Here is a 21,837-nt window from a genome sequence, read left to right as displayed (position 1 = left end):
TACCGAAAGTAGAAAAAACTTCAACAGTCATGCCAAAAGATAAACTAATGGACGGGGGAGTGGAAAATAAAAATCAATGAAGGCAATTATCAGTTCACGTTGATTTTACCTATTTGTAAAATGAACAGGTAGACATAGTAATAACTTTCCATTAATAAATTCAGGTTCGTAATAAAAGAACTTGGCTTCAAATTAAAAAAAAAAATGTATTAGCTCCTTGGACGGACATCTAAACTGTTAATATAAAAAAACTATATAGACAAATCCTAAAGCCAATCTGGGTCTGTTGCTTTCTAAACATACGATGACCTTTATATTAAATATAAAGCCAACAGAAAGGGTGGATGAATATATATGTTCAATCTAGAACTCGCTGGTTTTCTCTCTTTCGCATTGGGTATCTATAGTACCATAGAAAATAAAAGCAAGAAGACTATATGAAACTATATTTAAAAAACAAATTATATATAGATAATTAGCGTAGAAACACAGCTGTTTTCTAAAAATAAATATTATAATACAAATTGTGGATATCTATATCACATAACCTAAACCGCTTGTGTACAAAATAAATCAGGAGTATGTTAAAATATGATACGGCAGGAAAGAATAATGACTTTTACAGCTAAAATAAACGTACAATGTTCTCATAAAGTTAAATGAAAATGTTCCAAATAAAAGTTAAAATGTCTCAATTCCCGGCAAAAGATTCAATAGAGGTTAAAGAAACATATTTAAATATAATAGCCACAATAATGCATATACTGGTAGACGGTACTCAACATAGCAGCAAATAGCTTTGGTAACAATTTGTGTAGGTTGTACTTTACCCCAATGGAATGATAGCATCACCCGCTATCGAAAACGACGTCTTCTGCGATGTACAAGAACCACAAAAGAATCGGCGATAGCGCAGAGGGCCGTTACCCATTAACCAAGAAACGACTGTTTTGTTTGGCAGATGAAACTTGTTTTTCTCACTGACTCTGATTGAGACTGGTTAGTTCAAGAAAGGTTTTTTTGCAAAGAAGCACGAAGAGAGAATCGACAAGTAGCTACTAGAACTTCTTGACAATTCGTCAACCAACAGAAGGCTTAAGAGAAGGAAGTTATTTGATCTAGTGTAATAGTGTAGTTCTAGTGAACTAATGTTGTTCTAGTGAAAATTGAAAGCAGAAACTGTCCAGTTATCCAGAAATTACTAAGGCATGCTAATGGCAGATTAGATAAGTACCTAATTTACGTGTTTTATCAGTTACCTTTGTTGCTCTGTCTGTCTCATCGGTGTGAGCTAAGTCCTGTTACTATATGGTTACGCGTCTTTGTTATATTGGAGAAGAGGGGCTAGAAAATCAAGATTAGACAGAGTTAGAAACGAAAGAATACGAGAAATTATGGGTGTTAAACACAATACAACAGAAGACATCACAATAAATCAACTAAGATGGTATGGACACGTCCAAAAAATGGATGAACACAGAATATAAAAGAAAGTATTGAACTGAATACCGCATGGAAGAAGAAAGCAAGGTAGACCGAGATTAAGTTGGAGAGGAGTCGATAAAGACTTAAGGGAGAAGGAAGTTGAAGAAAACCTTTGGAACGACCAAGATAAATGGAGACTGGAAATCAGAAGACGTCGTAGAACGTTATAAACTGATTGGTTGATTGATTGTCTTTGTTATATAACATTTTGAAATGGCGGCGCACATTGAAAATCCCGCCAAATGTGAAGTACATAAGTTTCTAATTTACGACAATGCAGCTGTAAGAACTTCAACGTCTACAATATGAAATTTTCGAGCACCCTCCCTTCAGCCCAGACCTCGTGCCTTCTGATTCTCATCTGTTCCCGAAACTGAAGGAATTCTTGGGTGCAAAGGCGTTTGGAAAAGATGAAGAAGTCAAAGATGAATTGATATTCTGGCTCAGGCGTTTGGCGGTAGAGTAACTGATTTCACAACACAATAAATGCCTTGACAATCGAGGCAACTATATTGAAAAATAGCCTAAGGCGCTGTGACTTTGTAAACAATACTTTGTGTTGATATATATATTATTTTTATTTTTTTATATCAAAACGATCTTTACTCTCTGGATGACTAATGTAGTTTGTAAGAAATATCATATACAAACTGTAGGTTAGTCAATCAAGACTAGTAGTAGTATTCGATAAAAAAATACTTCCTCAGTTGGAATTTTAACTCCTTTGTTTTGGTCGTTAATTTCCCATACCTCTTTCTTTTGATACCCATGGTTTCCTTATTGTTCGTTCGATCTGGAGCATCTCTTACAAATGATCTGCTCATATATAAAATTTCTTGTTCTGATCTCATATTAGGCGTGCGTCTTTCCTTTCATATTTATATTGTTGTATACTACTTTTCTTTATCTCTGTTTGCTTCTTTGTGAAAATTTCTTACATTCTCGGTTAAAGCGTTCTTCGATTTCTTGTAGTATTTTTACTCATATATTTTAGTTACATACTTTTTTAATTAATGCAGAAACTTCATAATGACTTCGAGAAGGTGAATATACGTAAGAAATGTCAATGGCAACATCAACATAAAACCACCTACCAAAAGTGTCGGGTATTGGATGTATTTGTAGCAAAAATAGTCATGACCTAAATTTTCCTATAAATATCTGCGTTCGTGAGTTGCATGTTCCAATAAAAATGTTCAAAACCGGTAGGCACCAGCCCCCGAATACGAGCCGTTTCTTTATTTACTTATAGAGATTTATGTCTCCTAATGATTCAATTATTATAGCCATTATTTAATTATGGTACATAAAAAACAAGTGTTATATAATAATTTCGTAAATAATATGTAAATATAAATATGACGCATCGATAAATTTATTTTAATTTTGTAAATTTACCGGTTTTTTAAAAAATGTTAATAGTTACATGGGGCGAATGATAAGTATTGTCGCGTAATGATACAGGTTTTTACACACTTCTAAAAGTTTTAAACTGTTCTAAAAGATTAAAGCATAATCTACTCGAAGAGCAGAAAAGTATTTACAGGAAATTACAATTTCAAATGCAAATGATGGTTTTATAAGAGGGGAAACATTGTTTATTTTCATAGTTTACTAACTTTTTGACGTTCATCATAAGATGAGAACTTCCTCTTTTTCTTTTACTGTGAGGAGTCCATGTTATGATTTATTTTGTGAGTAGTTCTTCGGAAAGTCTCTGGACATACTGCCTCACTTGTTGGGTATCTATATCTTCTAGTAGTTTTGTTGTTATTAGTATTGTTAGTATTGAGTCTGATAGATTCTTGAGAAATTAATTTGTTTTGTAAACTTCCGGCGTAATTAGGAAAGCCGATGAAGCACAATGGATGAGAGAGCTAGGAGGGGAGCAGTACGCGGTTCGGATCACTTTCTATTATAAATGAATTAATAGAAAACTCCTAGAAGAGAGAAGAGAAACAATAGAAGAAGAATGGAGTAAGATTAAGAGGTTGACACAAAAAAACTTTGAAAAAACGCGCAATGGACAAAAGAAATGAACTATACTTGCAGTATGTTTAAAAAAGAACATTAGAAAGGAGCGAAAAATTTGAATAAGAACGAAGAAAGGCAGAAACAATATGTAGAAGAATCAGGAGGAGATACAAAAACGACCAAATACTAAAAATGTAGGAAGACTTCGATCAGGGTGACACTAGAGGGGCATATAAATTCCTGAAACAACTCAACTCACTAATCTTTTTAGAAATAATGAAGGAAAATGTTTAGTGGTGATGTAGCAATAAAAGCAGGCTGGAAAAAGAACCTACCCACAAGACAGGAAATAATGGATGCCATTAAAGTACTGAATAATGGAGGCAATCATCAAAAAATAAGATCGTGAGGAAGCTTCACTTCTCTTCCGGTGATCATCATCGATGGTCGCCTCATGTTTGGCACTTCTAAATGCTGGTAGGAATAGACGAATTAAAGTATCCCAATCTTTTTGCTTATCAGCGACAAATATTGCAAGGGATTGACAAACAGCTATTATTGCAGTCACACTATTATCCTAATACGCTGATCAGCTTAAGTCACTAACTTTCTAATGTCCTAATCAGCTTAAGATGGAATACTGGTAGTTCTGTTATGACATTGTGAAGTCACACTCAACTTCTAATACGGTGATTGGCTTGGGTCACTAATTACCTTATATGGTCACGAGTAGTTCGGTGATGACACATAAACACAGCGGAACGAGAGATAATAATTTGGTGTGATTTAATTATGATCATTGTGAACGTGTTTGATTTAATTTAATAAAATAGCTATATTTACGTAAATACGTGTTTTAACTATTTTAATAGACGATATTATGTCTTTCGACCATTTCGTCTGATTGAGGATGGAGAGGGATAGTGCGAGTTTTCTTAATATCCAAGATTTTCATTAATTTCTGACATAGTTCTGATTCAAAATTTCGTTCTTGATCAGAACATAACTCTAAAGGAACTCCATGTCTTGACAGTGGCTTCGTGATTAGGAAGAGGTGCAATTTTATGCCATTTTGAAAAATAATCCATTGCGACTATTAAGTAATTGTTTTCTCTATCTGTTATTGGAAGTGGACCGAGAATATCCACTACAAGTCGTTCAAAAGGCTCTCCGGAAAGATATTGTGCCATTTTACCACGACTTCTAGGTACTTTTCTACCGTTACATGAATTGAGGAGGTAATTTTCATAACCCCATACGTCCATGTCGGCTATTTTTTCAAGAAAGCCAAAAAACTGATTCATCTAATTTTTTTTCACCAAAACATATTTATGTGATATAATTATAAATCTGTATTGGTTTCTGAAATAAGAAAACTACATACTTTAGAAAAAGTGATATAACAAATTAAAAAAATATAATGTTACATGTGGGGTAATGCATAAAACACATGTCACATGTGGGGTTATGAACATATTTAGATATGTGATGTTTTGATCAATTTAGTATAGTTACTGTGTAACTATACTATTGTGTTTTTGCTCTTGTTGTTCTTAATATATTTGTGTCGTGTGTGTTTGTATGTGGTGTTGTACACGGTGGTGTAAACAAACTTACATGTGGCGATTTCCCAAAAGCTTACATGGGTCAAACGGATAGAACCTTTAACAAACGGATAGCAGAACACAAAAGGGCTTTCAATAATAGAAAAACAGATTCTACTTAAGCACTTCACCTTTACGGGGAAATTAATATGTGTCAAGCTGCCTTCATGAGCTGCTAAAAAGTACATTAAGATGAGCACAGTCGAAACTTCAGTCCAGATATAAAAGTACGAGGTGTTGTCATTGTTAATATCTGTTACACAAACATTGTAAAGACCTAGTTGTCTAGCATAAAAAGCATGTTGGATATGCGTTCGCGGAAGTGGTTGCACCTTCTGCATGTCAAAACATAAATTGTCTCTTTTTCTTTCGTTTCTTTCATTGGGTCATAGAAACACTTTGCCATTTTCCTGTGTATTCTTTTTTCAATAAAAAGTATCTGCTTTCATTTTGTCATAGAAACACTTTTCCTGTATATTCTTTTTTCAGTAAAAAGTATCTGCTTTTGAGTTCCTGTAGCATTTTTAATTTTATAGTCCATCAAGACACAGTTCTCACAAATGCCGGTTGAAACCAACAATTAAATTCTGCGCAGAATATTTTACGAAACATTGATAACTTTACTTGGAGTTGATAATTTTCTGCACTAGGATTATAAATCATGTGAAGTTTCCGAATTAAAGATCACTACAGTCCATCTAATTTACAAACCGTTGCACGTCATTATCTACGTCAGAGATCGAAGTTGACATAGTTGCCAAAGTATAAAAAAATCCTGAATCCATTTTAAATCAAATAGGTCACATAATTATTATTATACTCTTTACAACGACTATTTAAATTCTTTCGTGATATTTTTGAAATAAAACACATTAATTTTGTTTTAAAAAGAACAGATTTTATTAAATAGGTAAAAATATAAAACAAGAGGTATTCACTTTAAAATATAAAATAATAAAGTACAAAAAGTGTCAACACCGCAACTGTCAAATAAGTGTTACCAATTTATGCCAAAATTTCACCTTCGTTCGATTACAGGTACAGTGTGTTCCGAACAAATGTTCTTCATAAAAACGCTTTATAATGCATTTATACAAATTAAATGAAACATATTGTTGTCTATTTCTTTAAGTTAACATTAATAGAAATCTTTAAATATTAGTTCTACGCGTATATAATAAAATATGTCTAGTGGCTGTAATGCCAGTGTACTCGGCAAAGTGATTCTAAAAAAGAACACACCTACCGCCTAAATATTTCGTGTTGGTATCATGTGATGTCACGGGCTATGACGCCGATGACGTGCAACGGTTTGTAAATTAGATGGACTGTACTTAAATATATTGTTTGATTTGTTGCGGTTGTAGTGACTTTCAGTACCTTTTAAATTTACAATAAATTGGCGAACCGCCTCCTACTTAATCAGTGATCTTTGACTTATTGTATCACCTCCTCCATTGTCTTGTAGTCCTTGGTTAGTTTTAATAGTGTAGTCGTCAAACTATTTCTGGGGTACACTAAGTAATGCACAAAAAGAAAGATTTACACAAAGTTACGCTTCCCCCAGAAACAAGAGAAAATCGGTAGGTAACAGAAGTCGATCTCTGAAACTAACCTGTTAAGATTGTGTACTGTCAACAATAACAATCAAAACCATGTGTCTAAGTCACGTGACTGGAATACCTATTTCTCATTGGATGAAGAAAATGTGGGGTTTTGCTATAACCATTACTCATTAAATTTGGGATTTTGCTTTAAACACCTACTTTTGAATTAATATTACTACTGGAACCGTGAGGTTTTGATCCGCAATAAACATGACATATTTTAAAATTACAGATCTCTTATTAAAAAAAATGTTTTTGGTTTATATATATATATATATATATATATATATATATATATATATATATATATATATATATATATTAGTAAGAACTATATAGAAATATCAAGGTTCTTTTATTATGTTAATTACAAGGAAACACTATCGTTGCAGGTACATATTACCGACATAATTCCATGCATTTTGATATAAGTTACTATATAGTATACCAAACTCGACACTATTTTTAGCGTCACCTGATCTAAATCTGGTGTCTTGATTAAAATCAGAAAAAAACAACTACTGGCATGACTAATCGTCTACTTTTTACATTATACAGGATATTTATGTAGTTAAACTGTGAATCTGTGTTTGTCTTCAAAAACAGATGTTAGGCATTTTTTGCTGCATAAAATCAGATAAAAACTACAACGATGCTGTGTCAGACGACTAATTAGATAATAAAGTATTATACGGGGACAAACAAACTCGAGACAGAGTTTTATTACATCGTTTTCATCATATTAAGAGATATGTATACTTATAAGGAATACTGAATCGTAGTAGAGTTCATTTAAAAACATACGAGAGGTGACCGTATGTCGTCAGTTTTTTGTGAAGTGATAATATTTTCACCGTAGTCCATGCTCAGTTGTTTTTATTTAATTTTTTTTATAGTCTGAAGTTTTTAAAAGGAATTACTGTGGGAGTAGAGAAGATAATTAGATTTTTAAAAAAACAAGGGACACTAACCTATAAAAAACGATAACTTGACATTATATCAATGTGACTGCGTATACATATGGATTGGCTACGAGACAAGTGACATTTATCATAAAAGAGACGTGAATGTGACTTTGATACAGGTATCTAATAACTGCTATTGATAAATTTGATAACAAGAAATCACGAAACTCGAAATCCGAGGATTTTTAATTGTCAAAACTAAATTCAGATTTTTGCATTAATCTGTGCCTTCTAAGAATTGCAAGGCAAAACAGACATTGATAAAGATGTAATTAGAGAAATGGGGAATCTAAAATTGCATTCCACAACATATCTCCTCAACTAAGCAAAAATCCTTGGCGAATTGGGTTCTAGTACTCATAAAGAGTATACCGAAATAAAAGGAAAGACAGTTAAGATTTGATTTCATGTATAGTTCCTCTGTATATCCGCTTATACGTATTTAATCCTAAAAGGAATCTTCGGAGCGGATATTTACAGATGCTCTGAACGTGAAAACAATATTTCCTGTTGTAGTAGAAGCAACGCTAAAATGCCTTCGATATGGATATTATCAGATGTCGCTATTGCGTCCATATCGAGGCCTTTTTGGCGTTGCTTCTATTACGATAGGAAAGATTGTTTTCCCGTTCAGAGCATCTGTAAATAGCCGCTCCGAAGATTCCTTTTAGGATGAAATACGTATAAGCGGATATACAGAGGCACTATACGCGAAATCAAATCTTAACTGTCTTTCCTTTGATAATAAGAATATAAAATAAAACAATGTAAGATCTCTATTTGATTTTAGATACTAAAGAACATCCTTAAAAACGAGCAGGGCCGCATTTAGGTCAATTGACATCCTAGGCAATTCTCTAGTCGCCGCCCTTCAAACATGTACCATTTTTGCCAAAGAAAAAATTGCAAGCAGAATTTTTTATTTAAATAAGAATACATTAAAAAGGGATTTAAACTACGATGTTTATATACAGATTATAATAAAAAAAATTGTCATTCCAGTTCGATTACATCACAGATTTCTTCCTTGATTTGTCTTTGGCAAAATCATCTATAATGTCGTCATAATTTATCGCCTTTGTTACGTCACTTTCTATGGACTTCTTCTTCTTCTTCCTCTTTATATAATTGCGCAGCCGTTCGATACTTCTTCTGCCTTTTCTACTTTTCTACTTTCTATGGACAAAATCGACAAATTGTTAAGACGTTCTTGCGTCATAATTGACCGGAAATTATTTTTAATTCTTGACATTTTCGAAAATGACATTTCAGCGGACACATTGGCACTGAGATGCACAAAAAAATGCGCAAAGCAATGTCAAAATTAGGGAAAATATATTTCAATCCACTCTTCTTTAAATGTTTAGATATGTTAATTGGTGATTTTATTGTGGTGTCCAAATGACCCTTTAAGTGAATGCATTCATATGTAAATAATGTATCTAGGTCGCCTTTATAAATTTTTATCAGATTTTTAGTTTCTTTTGGCAAATCTGTAATAACACGACAACGTTGATAAATAAGTTGATAAAATTCCAGACGTCTATTCAGGTCTCTTATCAGAGTGTCGATTATAATATAGAATGTGTGGATTTTCATCTCATCACTAGCTGAAAAGTTTAGTTCATCATCGACCCCTCGTCTTTTCTTTTTCCCTTTCTTATTTCTTTATATGTTTCATTTGGGCACAATTTTTTGGCTTCTCTTCATAAATGGCAAAATTGATTCTAATTAAGGTACAGTAATTTGAAAGAGCTTTATACTCTTTAACGACAGAACCCATTGCAGGACTCTGGACATACTTATTGGATAGGTTCACACTTTCTAAAATATGTTGCCAAATGACAGCTAATAAAGCCATTTTTAAAGTGTTCATTTTTTCAAATATAGAAAGTGCTTTATGGTTCACAGCTGCAGTTTGACATTCGTCGTTAGAGGATTCTGCTGCCGAAGGTTCTACCAAATTGAGAGAATGTCCAGAGCAAGGTACGTACTCAGCAAGTTTATTGTGATTTTTTATTCTGGCCTGCAGCCTGAATATTTGCCGGACATATTGGATGCGGTATCATATGACTAGCCGCGACAATCACTTAAATCAATGGTACATTACTCTAAAGTCGAAATCACTGTCGATTCCAAAGAAGCAGATTTGTGACCTTCAGATGGAATACTTATATTTAATAAATCTTTCAGTCGGCATACCATCACCAGAAACTTTCGTTCTTTTTGAATGAATAGTGTTAAAAGAATGTAATTTGTTTTCTAGAAATGAATGCCCACTTCTATTCCATTGATGGATGTATTTAAATGTTATTCGATTTTAATTTTTAAAGTTATACTTCTATACGCGCGATCCACGTTGGAAATTTGTATGGGAGTGAATCTGTGAAACCATTACATATGTAAGATAATGAGTAAGAGAGAGACAGAAGATATATTTTCTCTATCTTCCTCTCTCGAATATAAAAATGTTCCTTTTGTATATATAATTTAATATTATATATTTATAATATATAAAGATAGATATACATATAATATTATACATATAATAAAATATTTATTAATATTATTATTTATGTGATATGATTTGTATTATTTATTAAATGTTCATAATTATATTATTCTTTTGTATTTCAAAATAATAATCTCAATAAATCACTGTATGATCCAGAACTGTCAATTTTGAAATACATTTGTGTTATGTCCTCGGTGGTGTAGTAGTCAGTATCCCCGCCCGTCACGCGAGAGACCGGGGTTCGATTCCCAGTCGGGGAGGACTTTTTTATTAATATTATTACATTATTGTCATTTTTAAATACTTATGGATATTGCATTTTAATTTGTATTGTATTATTATATTAATAACAAAATAAACAATGAATTTTACTGCAGAGTATGTGTAAAAAAATTTTGCATTCAACTCCTTTCATACATATATGAACATAAAAATATACATTTTCATCAAAATATTGATTCAATCCTTCATTGTTAGTAAGTTGTTATTAATTCTGTTTCTCTTTCTGCTATGTCTTACCTATAGAATTACATATGTAATGATTGTGCAGATTGACTCCCAAATAAATTTGTAACGGCGAATGCGTGTATAGAAGTGTAACTTCCACCGGCAGTCCCACTGGACTGCCACACCCGTTTTTTGTTATATACAAATATTTTTTGTGCAGTATTTTTGCCTTCCTCTCATAATTTGCCGCCCTAGGCAACTAATTATATTGCCTAATGGATAAAGCGGCGCTGAAAATGGGGGTTTGAAAAGTTCTTTTTGTTAATTTGTTGTTTAATTTACAATAATAGCTTCAACAGTCGATTTTTTTAAAATTATTAATAACTTTTCTAAACATGCACAAAAAACTTGTATGCTTGTTTTTGGCGGTTTTGCCGTTTATATTGTTGTTTATCTTCTAAGTTGAAAACATTTAATTAAACAGTAATTTAGCTTTTTAAACATGGATTTCGACTAAGTGAATAATTAAGATATAATGTTTTCTACAGTAGCTATTGCGCGAATTATTGCATTGCTACAAGACGGAAGAAGTCAAGTTTATGTATCAGAAACTTTAGGTATTCCGAGAATTACAGTACGGAGAGCTTTCCATCGCTTTATAGAAACTGGTTCATACTCACGCCGATCTGGTTCCGGTCGTAGAAGAGTTACCTCGCAAAAATATGATCGTTTTATTGTGATGGAACTTTTAGGAAAACGCCATTCCACTGCCATTGCTGCAAGAAACCGTCTGCAAGAGGTTCGAAATGTGAATGTAAGTGAGAAAACGGTTAGAAAACGCCTCAATGAAAGAGGAGTAATGGCAAGAAGGCCGGCTATTGTTCCCGAATTACAACCCAGACACTGTAGGAATCGATTAATTTTTATTCGCTTGATGAATCTCGGTTCTGTTTGAAGTCTGGTGATGGCCGAGAGAGGGTTTGGAGACGGAGAGATGAAAGATATGCCCAAGCTTGTATGTCCCAGAGAAGAAAGTTTAGCGGTGGTGGCGTCACGGTTTGGGCTGAAATCTCATTTGAAGCTCGAACTGTAGTTACTTTCATCAATGGCCCCTGAATGCTCACCGTTATTTAGAGGATGTTTTGGCAGAAGCAGTAGTTCCATTTGGTCCATTTATTGAGGACAATTTCGTCTTTATGCATGGTAATGCACGGCCGCATACTGCAAAAATCGTGACAAATTACTTGGGGAAAGTAGGAATTAATACTCTAGAATGGCCAGTATGCAGCCCTGATCTGAATATCTTCGAACATCTTTGGGATGAACTTTATCGTAGGGTTAGAAGTCAACCAAACGGTTATTGATGTTTTTGGGCATAATACCCGATATTAGACAATTTTGTTTAAGTCACTCGTAATTTTTATTGTTTGTAATTCGTTTTGATATAACACTATTTTCTTTTGTAGCCTTCTAATTAAATAAATTATGTTAAGGAATTAAGCAGTAATGGCCATTTGTTGTTTTAAAAATGAAACAGTGCATAAAACTTCCAATGAATTTTTATTTTCGGAAATATATAGGGTGGCCACTTTTTTCGCCGGTCAGTGTATACCTAATACAGAAAAAATTAACTTGCTTCTCATTTCACAATCTTTTCTACTACTAATAATACGAGAAAAGTAAAACTTTGCAAAAATAAATATTTATTTTAAATCGTTAAGTAGAAACCCTCAATTTAGAAGAGTGATATCATAGTTTAAACGCGGAATATCCTCAAATTTAAATGTACACAGCGGCCCTCGAAAACTGCCTGTTTTCTCGATTGCAATTTGCGTTTCCTCATAAGAAATTACAGAATATATAAAGTAGTATATTTATTTGTGCTTCTCTATAGTAGACTTGACCAGAAGTTGTCGAACAGTGTAGCCAATTCTTGTTCACAAGTAGTAATTATGGTCATACAAAACCTGTATTCTTCCATGCAGCGATTATTACTGTCATAAAAATACAAAAAAACCTGATCTTTTCAATAGTAAAAATTAAGCACAAAATTGTAATGAAATAAATTTTATTTATATGTTCCGTTTCGTTACATATTTAAATTTATAAAATAAAAATCGATATTTTAAAACAATATTTTTCAATCGTTTGGCAACTTTGGAATTAGCGAGGGAACTCCGTTTCAATTCAGATCCACACGTCAAACTAGTTTTTGTCGAGCGAGTGCCCATCAACAATAGGTTATTTACATTGGCGTATCTGAGAGTAGGGTATTTTATGCGATAAGTTTGTGTTATTGATAAAACGTGTTATTGATAATACGAGTGTTATAGTTTGTCGTTTTATAGTAAATGTTTAGTTATATTCTGTGATTATTTGGTTTGAGTTTTATTGGAGTTGGACGAAAAACCGAGTTGTTCCAAGAGAAGACTGCAAAATTCTGATGTTGATTCCAAAAATGAAATGCCGCAAAAGAGACGGAAAATGTTAACGTCCGAAGAGAAGGTAATAATACGAAACGTTTATGAAGCAATTGTCGGCAGAAAAATGGAATTAAATGTTAGCCAAGCGGTCGACATTTGTAACAGTTTAACAAAAGTATCCGTTAGCTGTATTTATCGTGTACTTAAAAATACATCGGAAAATAAAAAGCAAGAAAAAGGTAAAACTAGAGGTAGGAAAAGCATTGTTTTGGATGACGAGACAAGGAATATTATACGTCGAAAAATTCATTCATTTTATTTTCGGAATGAAATTCCAACACTGAAAAATATTTCTCAAGAGCTCGAAAACGATGACTCCTTACCCAAGATATCTCGTAGAGTCTTAACCAGGACCATGCGTGAAATGAACTTTCGATATGTAAAACTCAACAGAAAAAGTATGCTATTAGAAAAAAATAAAATTATTGTGCGGAGAAGAAAATATTTAGAAGAAATACGCAAAATTCGCAGCACTGGACGCAAAATATGTTATTTTAATGAAACCTGGATTAACCAAGGTTGGAAAAGGTCATACAGTTGGAAAAGTTTGGCAAGATTTAAATGTCAAAAGTAAACGCGAAGCATTTATAGAAGGCTGATATATAGGATTAAAAGCTCCATCAGGAAAGGGACGGCGTTTAATCGTCACCCATATAGGAAGTGATACAGGGTTTCTTGATGATGGTTTTCTTCAATTTGAGTTGAAAAAAACAGGTGATTATTAAAAAAATTGAAAGGGAGGATTCAAGAATGGCTTACAGAAAAGGGGATTGCATACGAAGAATCAATGCTCAAGATTTAGCTCCTTGACATTGCACGGTTAAGGAAAATTGAATATCTTAAATATGCTGTAGATGAAACTGCAAAAGATTATGGTGTCAAAGTTCTGCGTCTACCACCTTATCATTGCGAACTTAATCCCATTGAACTTATCTGGGAGCAAGTGAAAGGAGATGTAGCACGCAATAACAAAACGTTCAAATTAAACGAAATTAAGAAACTTTTGATTCAAGCAATCCTCCATGTAACTCCAGCGAAATAGGCTAAATGTATAGGCCACATAATTAAAGAAGAACATCGTATGTGGGAACTTGACACTCATATCAAAGTTTTACTAGAGCCAATTATAATTACACCAGGTGGTGAAGATAATGACAGCGATAGCAGCACTGCATCTTCAGGTTTAGACAGCGAATAATATTTTCTAATAGTTTAATAAGAACATCAGCATAAAAAAAACCAAAAACAAAAAAAAAAAACGAGAATAACATAGTAAGTGTGTATAGTGTTTGTGTTTAAACACATCAAACATTATTTTTATTTTGTTTTTATAGAATTTTATTTTGTTTTATAGGATTTTATTTTGTTTTGTTTTATACTGTTTAAGTGTTTTGTTCATTTTATTTAATAAGACAATATGGCTCTTGGTGAACACCCATTTAAAAAAAGTATCGCGCCACAAGACATACCTCTGGGGTGGTGTGGAAACTGTCTTAAAATTTGTTTTAAAAAAATTTCATTGTGTAACTGTTTAAGGACGGGTCACGTCAAAAGACGTTTTAGCGTAACTTCCGCGACAGCCGGTTGGCATCAGTAAACTTTCTGCAAAATTACTTCTTTTTTATAGCTTTTTATTTGTGGCATTCTGTATTTTTAGGGGAATGTAGGGAATGAGCCACAAAATATTTATTCATATGTTTATTTATTGACGTTTCGATCTCTATATCCAGAGACCGTTTTCAATTATACAAATGATAGTACTATTTATTTTCTATGGCTTTTCGCTTGTCGTTCTGTATTTTTAGAAATGATGTTGGGAATAAGCCACAATATATTTATTCAAATGTTTAATTTACGGACGTTTCGATCTCTATAAAGAGACTGTTTTCAAACATACAAATGACAGATATATTTATTTTTCTATAGCTGCTTGTTTGTGGCATTCTGTATTTTTAGGGAGAAGGTTGGACATAAGCCACAATATATCTATTTACATGTTTAATACATTGACGTTTCGATCTCTATTCCGTTTTTAAAGATAGAAAAAAAAAAGAAAATAAACAATATAAGATTATAAAAATATATAATAATAAACAAATAAAATAAATATAACTACCATTTATATCTTTGAAAGCAGTCTTTGGATATAGAGATCGAAACGTCAGTAAAAACTTGTAAATAAATATATTGTGGCCTATTTCGAACATTAATATTTGAAAAATAAAATATAATTAACGTTAAAATAAAAGTAAGTGTACGTCACTGGATTTCCAAACAGCTTTCCGCATTTCTGGGCCTTTAAACGATGACTCACTCTCTCAAATAGTGAAATTATACCATAATTAAATTACTCGGTTAAATAAACAATTCACAAATTAACTAATTAAATTTACCCAAATTAAGAAAAAATCAGAGATTCTCCGGTTTATATCTCCTAATTATATGTAACAACCAGAAAACCAATATTTATTGCGAAGAGTGTGACAGGGATGTGTATCGTTACCAATCTTATATAATATTTTTATTCTGAAGAAATATTCATTACTGCAATACACTGACGTGGGAGTTGAACGGCTGAATAATATTATAAGGATAAATATTCTACCAATACATAATCAAATTGTTAATTACAGTTCTTTGGTTTTCCTGTCATAATATCATATTATTTGATATTTAACATACCTAATGGTAAGCTGGTTGGATCTCCCTGTAGGCAAGCGACTCCCAAACAACATTTGAAGCCCGTTTTTTCCCCGGGTATCTGCATCGACAATATCGCCACGTCTTCATTCCGTTCTTTGGCTCGACGTATTCGATCTTCACCCACGGTTTTAGTTTGTAGGTTCATTCTTTTGAACTGCTCACTCATAACGTCTGCCATTATGGAATCACTTTTTTTATTTTTACTTTAAAGTTTTTTGTACAAGTACTTTTTCAAGCCGAGAAGATTCTTTGAAAGAAATTAGTGTTAAAGAAAAGGTTTGAAGTGCAAATCAGTGCTTAGATGACAACTATACGTGTTATATCTCATATTTTCATTCAAAATTTACTTTAAAGATAAATTAAATGTCAACAATATAAAAAAATTGAAGTAATATTAAAATAACCTAAGTATTATACTAATATATTGGAGCCCTCGAAAGATAGAGCACAGACAATTGAGGGGAGTCATAGAGAAAACAACTAAAAGCAGTAGAGTCTAAGTAAGAAGGAAAAATGTGTAGGAACAGGGTAAAAAGGCACTATAGAACGGACAGAGACAAGTAGAAAGAAAAATGAATACAAAAATAACAAGAAAACAAAGTCAAAGAAAAATGCTAAATATTTACACTGAAAATAATACAATGAAAGTTGACAGAGGAGAGTTACAGAAGAAACTAAAAAAAGAACACGTAATTGATAAAAAATCCATTAATAATAATCAGAAAAATATTAATAAATGAGGAAAATATATGTGAAAACGAAACAGTTAGGAAGAATTACTGAATGAAAACATAGAAATAATTAAAAGCTACAAAGAGAATGGGTAAGAGCTGTAAATATATAAGTAATTTTTCTCAGATAATTATTAACCACATCTTTTTTTCATCACACTTTTAACAGTTTGTCGAACAATTAACTTTTGAATACAGGGTGTTCTATTAACATAACAGTGACATAGAAAAAAGAATACCCAGTAACATTGAATTTATTACAATAATTATTTGTATTCATCTCGTAGAAATCATCTCAAATTTAACTGTTAGAAAAAATGTAAAACGTTTTCACGATGTCTTCTGGATTTAAAAAACGTCTGGGTATACTCCTAATAAAAAAATCGCTTTTCTCTTGGGGTATCTCATCCCAGGCGACTTCGTCGGTGGAGGATAAAGTAAATGAAGTAATATTTTTCTCATATTGTTCCAGACGTGTTCAATGGGTGAAATATCGGGAGATTTAGGAGAAAAATTGATTTAAATGTCTTCAAATGGGCTAAAATAATTCTGGCTATATGCGGTTGCGTTGCGTGTTAGCAAAATGGGCTAAGGAGCATCCATATATAAAGGAGAACATGTGAGAACTTCCTTGATCTAACGCACCGCGGCCATGTTGTCTCTGATTGTGGACACCAAAATTTTCCTATTTTTCTAGGCAATAACTCTCCATAACCATAATTTGAATAGGGTAATGCACAAACTTATTTTCACAGAAAATTGAGGATCTCGTCTTTCATTAGGTTGCCTTCTCATCCTTGCACGGCGATCATCCATAGCCAAACAGAATCTCGACTCATCACTAAAGACAATAGTATTCACTTCGAGGTGTCAGTTCAGCCATTCTCTGCATCTAACCAGTACAGAAAGAAGTAAAAACAATAAAAAGCAGTGCAAAATAGATTCGATTGACAAATGGGTAGGAAAAAAATAGCATACTGATAGAATGGCACAAAACATATAGTGACAATCATGAGAAAAATCATCAAGGGGGAGAAAAAGCATTGCGCGACTTAAAAAACGCAGGTGTACCCGTTTAGAAAAATGTACAGATAATTCGGCTGTTAAGAAGAAGACTGTGTCAGTAAGGTTTGGTTCGTTTTGAATAGGACAATAATCTTTCCAACTGACATCGAGTGCTAAGATTGTGACTAGTGTTTTTTAGTATTTCAAAATATTCTTTAAATTGATTACATTCCAACCGATTGAACAATGAATGTCGAATACATTCGCTGCTTGGCTAGCTGTATGAAGAAGTAGAAAGAAAAAGGTCCGGTATGAATAAAGAAACAATTAAGTACTTTTCGTGAGAATAGTGCATCCACCTAAAGAGAGCTTGTAACAGGAAACATTTGGCCGAATTGAGACATGAATTGTTAGAGCAACCTTCATATTCGACAGATTTGATACTCTCTGATGTTTACTTGATCATGAATATTAAGAAATGTATGGCTGATAAATATATATTATTAAGATCTTCGCGAATATCATTTCAATGACGAAATTCTATTGGATAAGCGCCGGAAAAATGAATTTTTACACCAAACTATCCAAATTCAGACAATTACATCATACAGTCAAAACATTATGAGTAGACACAAACAAAGATTACATATAACACATTTAAGATACACAATTCCAGAAAGAATATATAATACAATAGAAATTACAGCTCGGATAGGTGCTCGCATATAAAAATAAAAAGAATATTGAAAGAAAACCATAATTTCAGATATAGGAGCCACAGAGGAAGTAAAAACCAAGAATTAATTGCTTTATGCAAATCGGTTAATAGAAAAATCAGTGAACAAATTATAAAATAATATGTATTTTATCACTGTGCATTTTAATTATACACACGAGTTCGAAATAGGGAAGAACTACAAGAAGCCTAGAAGAAAATGGGATGATCTACTATGCCTCCTGCAGCTTTCAAGAATGAAACGCTAAAATATAAGGAATGGTATACAAAAATATAAAACTGTAAACTATCTGTAGCAAGAACATGACAAATGACTTCAAATGAAATAGGTTGACGATATCGAAAAAGAATTGTTCATCTTTTTTTTTAAATGCATATGAGATAAAAATTAGTCCATCCAAAAGATATTCGGATGGACCCAAAAAATAATATTTTCCAAAACTAAAATTTTTATGAATTATTTAATACAGGGAAATCCCAGAATATAAATTTGATATCATTTATTTATTAACCTAGTTTTTTCAAATGACCACAACTGGGAAATTTTGTGTACATATTTTAACATCATTTTTAGACAATGTCTGCGTAATTTATTGCCTTTATGACGAACATTAAATTATTTCTAAACTGATAATATATGTTACAAAACGTTGCTAAATTTTTATCACATGCCGGCAATAAAAATGGTCTTCTAAAGCAAAATATAATACACATTAGAAACCAACAAATAAAGCTTGGGATTGCTTGGAATCTAACGGAAGTAGTACCTAAAAGCAATAGATATGATAATATTTTTGTAATATTTGCAAATGGAATTAAAGAGTTACAAATCATACTAGAACATGTATACAACACGTGCCAACACTACGGACTAAAGCTGTGATTATATTCAAAACATTTAAGAAATATAGATAACCTGAGTATCAATAACACAACGATAGAAAGAGTATAAAGCCATTTAAGTATACAGTTAACGAAGATGAAGATCAGAGAAAAAAATTAGATCAGAAACAAAAATAGCAATATTGTTCTGAAGCTATTTTCTTGCATTCTAAAGCAATTACTATTTTAATGGGAATAAGCCACAATTGAAGTTTAAAATAAGTTTATTAACGTTTCAATTTCCACTTCGGAAATTTATTAATGTTTGTATTTTAAAAACGATTTCCTAAATGGAAATTGAAACGTCAATAAACTTATTTTAAACTTGAATTGTGGCTTATTCCCATTCAAATAGAAATTGCAAGATACATATTCATAACGTTAACATAACGACTAGCACAACAATGTGCTACGCTGCTATAATGCAATAAAGCAATCTGGAATAACAAATTAAACTCTTTAGATGTGTTGGTATATGTGCTGTTCTTATGAACACGGTCGGTTTCACAAACCGCAGCGTCTAAACTAGATTGTGCACCTGCAAACAGTAACGATTCCTGGCAGGTGGCTGAGGTCCACACACTACAACGCAAACAGCAAGGAGATCATTTTAAATTTGCTAAAAGCTTCTTTTAGGATGTAATTACCCCAAGTGAGTAAGAGTATTTTGGTAGATGTAGACATTTAAACCAAAATCTGGTGTAAGCTACAACTGTATGTTATGAGAAAAGTCTGACAAGGATGGGGAAGCGAAATAACGATATGTGGCAAAAGAAACACGAACCTTAGATATGCTGCGGACAATAACATAATGTTAGCTAATTCAGAAGAGGAACTGCTCCAAATTCTGAAAAGCTGGACAAGATAAGCAGGGAATATGGTCTTATGATAAACAAGAATAAGAAGAACGAAGAGAAATATATGCCTTCGAAATGTGGACAAAATATTTCAAATATAAAAGAATTAAAGCTCAACACATGATTTTCAACAAAAATAAATCAGTCCTACCTCAGATAGTTCGGCACATAGCTCGAAGAACAGTCTATAAAAACTTTTATCGAAGGTAAAGTCAATGGCAAACGACATCGAGGAAGGTCTCTCACACTCTGGATATAGGTCTACATGAATCTTCCCTAGTAGCCCAAGACAGGAAAGGAGGGAAATCCACCGTACGAGCGATCGAGAAAAAATCCCATTACACTCTTTCGAGAGTTAACGGACAAAAGTAGAAGAAGAAGAAGAAGAAGGTACTGCTTACTATAAAAGAAACTAAATATAGGAGAGAATCACAAATAATTAATCAATGAAGGTGCAATAGAAGATCAAATAAATTTGAATCAGAATAGAGGTATTTATTACTTCGAACTCCAAGAAAAATAAGACTAGATAAAATAAGTGTATAGAAAGAACACTAAGATAAATATTGTATAGAATAACCTAAAAACACGAATAAATTCTTATAGTGAATAAAAACAATATTAATAACTTATTATTTAAAAAAAATAAAATAACAATAGTAAAATCGTGAATAAAAATCAAACATTTCTTTTAATCCACTGATTCTATTATATACTATGCCGAAAAGCTAATCTTAATATAGTTTGAAACATTTCTATCAATTTAATATATTCAAAAATATTCCCGAAATTCTGTATTCACTTTTCAACCTCCTTTATGTAACACCCTGTATTCCGTTTCGCTCTAAACCCATCCAAGGGCTCCGAGTTATTGAACTTCAAAGCACTTCAAACCTTTCTCACACTATTTTTTAGAGGTTATCATCCAGCACGCGTTAGTATTGTAGTGAGGATCGCGAGCGACTTCTAAAGAAGTTCCGATATGAACTGAAAGCAAACAGCAAAAGCTGTAAGATCACTCGCGGTAGCTCGTACCTCTCGTAGAAGAGAAACAGCCTACCCGGTATTCTAATACAGTCAATTTTGGTGAAAAACCAGGTAACGGTTGAATTATGTATGATTCTGCGAATAACTTTTTTTATACAGCTTTTAAGCTACTGTATTTTCTCTGAATTATTAAAATATGTCAATATTTTTTGTTAATAAAATGGGTACATATATAGTATATCAGTTGATTAAAGTTTCCTCATAATTGGAATAGTTCATAACATAAAAATTTAGTAATTAGTTAGAGCTCCTCTTATGATATCGCACTCCTCTATTCTGCAATGCATGCTTCGAATGAGGTTATCGATATCTTCCGGTGGTACACAGGTCCAAGAATTCTAAATCACATTAAGAAGGTGCTGTAAATTCATCGGTGGAGCAGGCAATCCGTCCAACCTTCTGTGTATCATACCCCATACAGGTTCAATGGAAGAAAGGTAGGTTCAATGGAAGAAAGGTAGGTCCAGTGATCTTACTGGACATGTAAGAACAATGACGTTAGCTTGACGGAGAAACATCAGTGGAGCAGGCAATCCGTCCAACCTTATGTGTACCATATCTCATACAGGTTCAATGGAAGAAAGGTAGGTAGAGTGATCTTGCTGGTTGTGTAAGAACGATGACGTTAGCTTGACGGAAGTACATTTAAGTGAGTGCTGCAGTGTGAGGCTTGACATTATCTTGCTGGAAAATAGGATTTTCGAGTTCTCGTAGATAGGGCACTGTAAAGAGTTTCCAGACATTATGAATGTAACCATAGACGTTCATGTTTTTTTTCAGAAATACTAGAGAAGAC

At 32.7% G+C, this 21,837-nt stretch overlaps 1 protein-coding gene across 5 annotated transcripts in view; it reads right to left on the bottom strand.

Annotated features, from left to right (window-relative positions):
* The window catches only part of LOC140447400 (four and a half LIM domains protein 2-like), a 184,251-nt gene that overhangs the window by 16,607 nt on the left and 145,807 nt on the right, over positions 1-21,837 (bottom strand). The window contains exons 1-2 of one of the 5 annotated variants that reach the window (XM_072540032.1): positions 20,889-20,979; positions 15,763-16,030 (exon numbers count right to left, since the gene is read on the bottom strand). The exons of the other annotated variants lie outside the window; for them this stretch is intronic. Coding sequence (XP_072396133.1) covers positions 15,763-15,961 — 199 coding nt within the window. The 5' untranslated portion in view covers positions 15,962-16,030; positions 20,889-20,979. Of the gene's footprint in view, positions 1-15,762; positions 16,031-20,888; positions 20,980-21,837 lie in introns of those variants that run through there. 5 annotated transcript variants of the gene reach the window in all.

This window comes from Diabrotica undecimpunctata, chromosome 8 (genome assembly GCF_040954645.1).
Source record: "Diabrotica undecimpunctata isolate CICGRU chromosome 8, icDiaUnde3, whole genome shotgun sequence".
In the NCBI taxonomy this organism is placed as follows: Eukaryota; Metazoa; Arthropoda; class Insecta; order Coleoptera; family Chrysomelidae; genus Diabrotica; species Diabrotica undecimpunctata.
The sequence above is the reverse complement of the archived record's forward strand: the minus strand, read 5'-3'. Positions and strand labels throughout refer to the sequence as shown.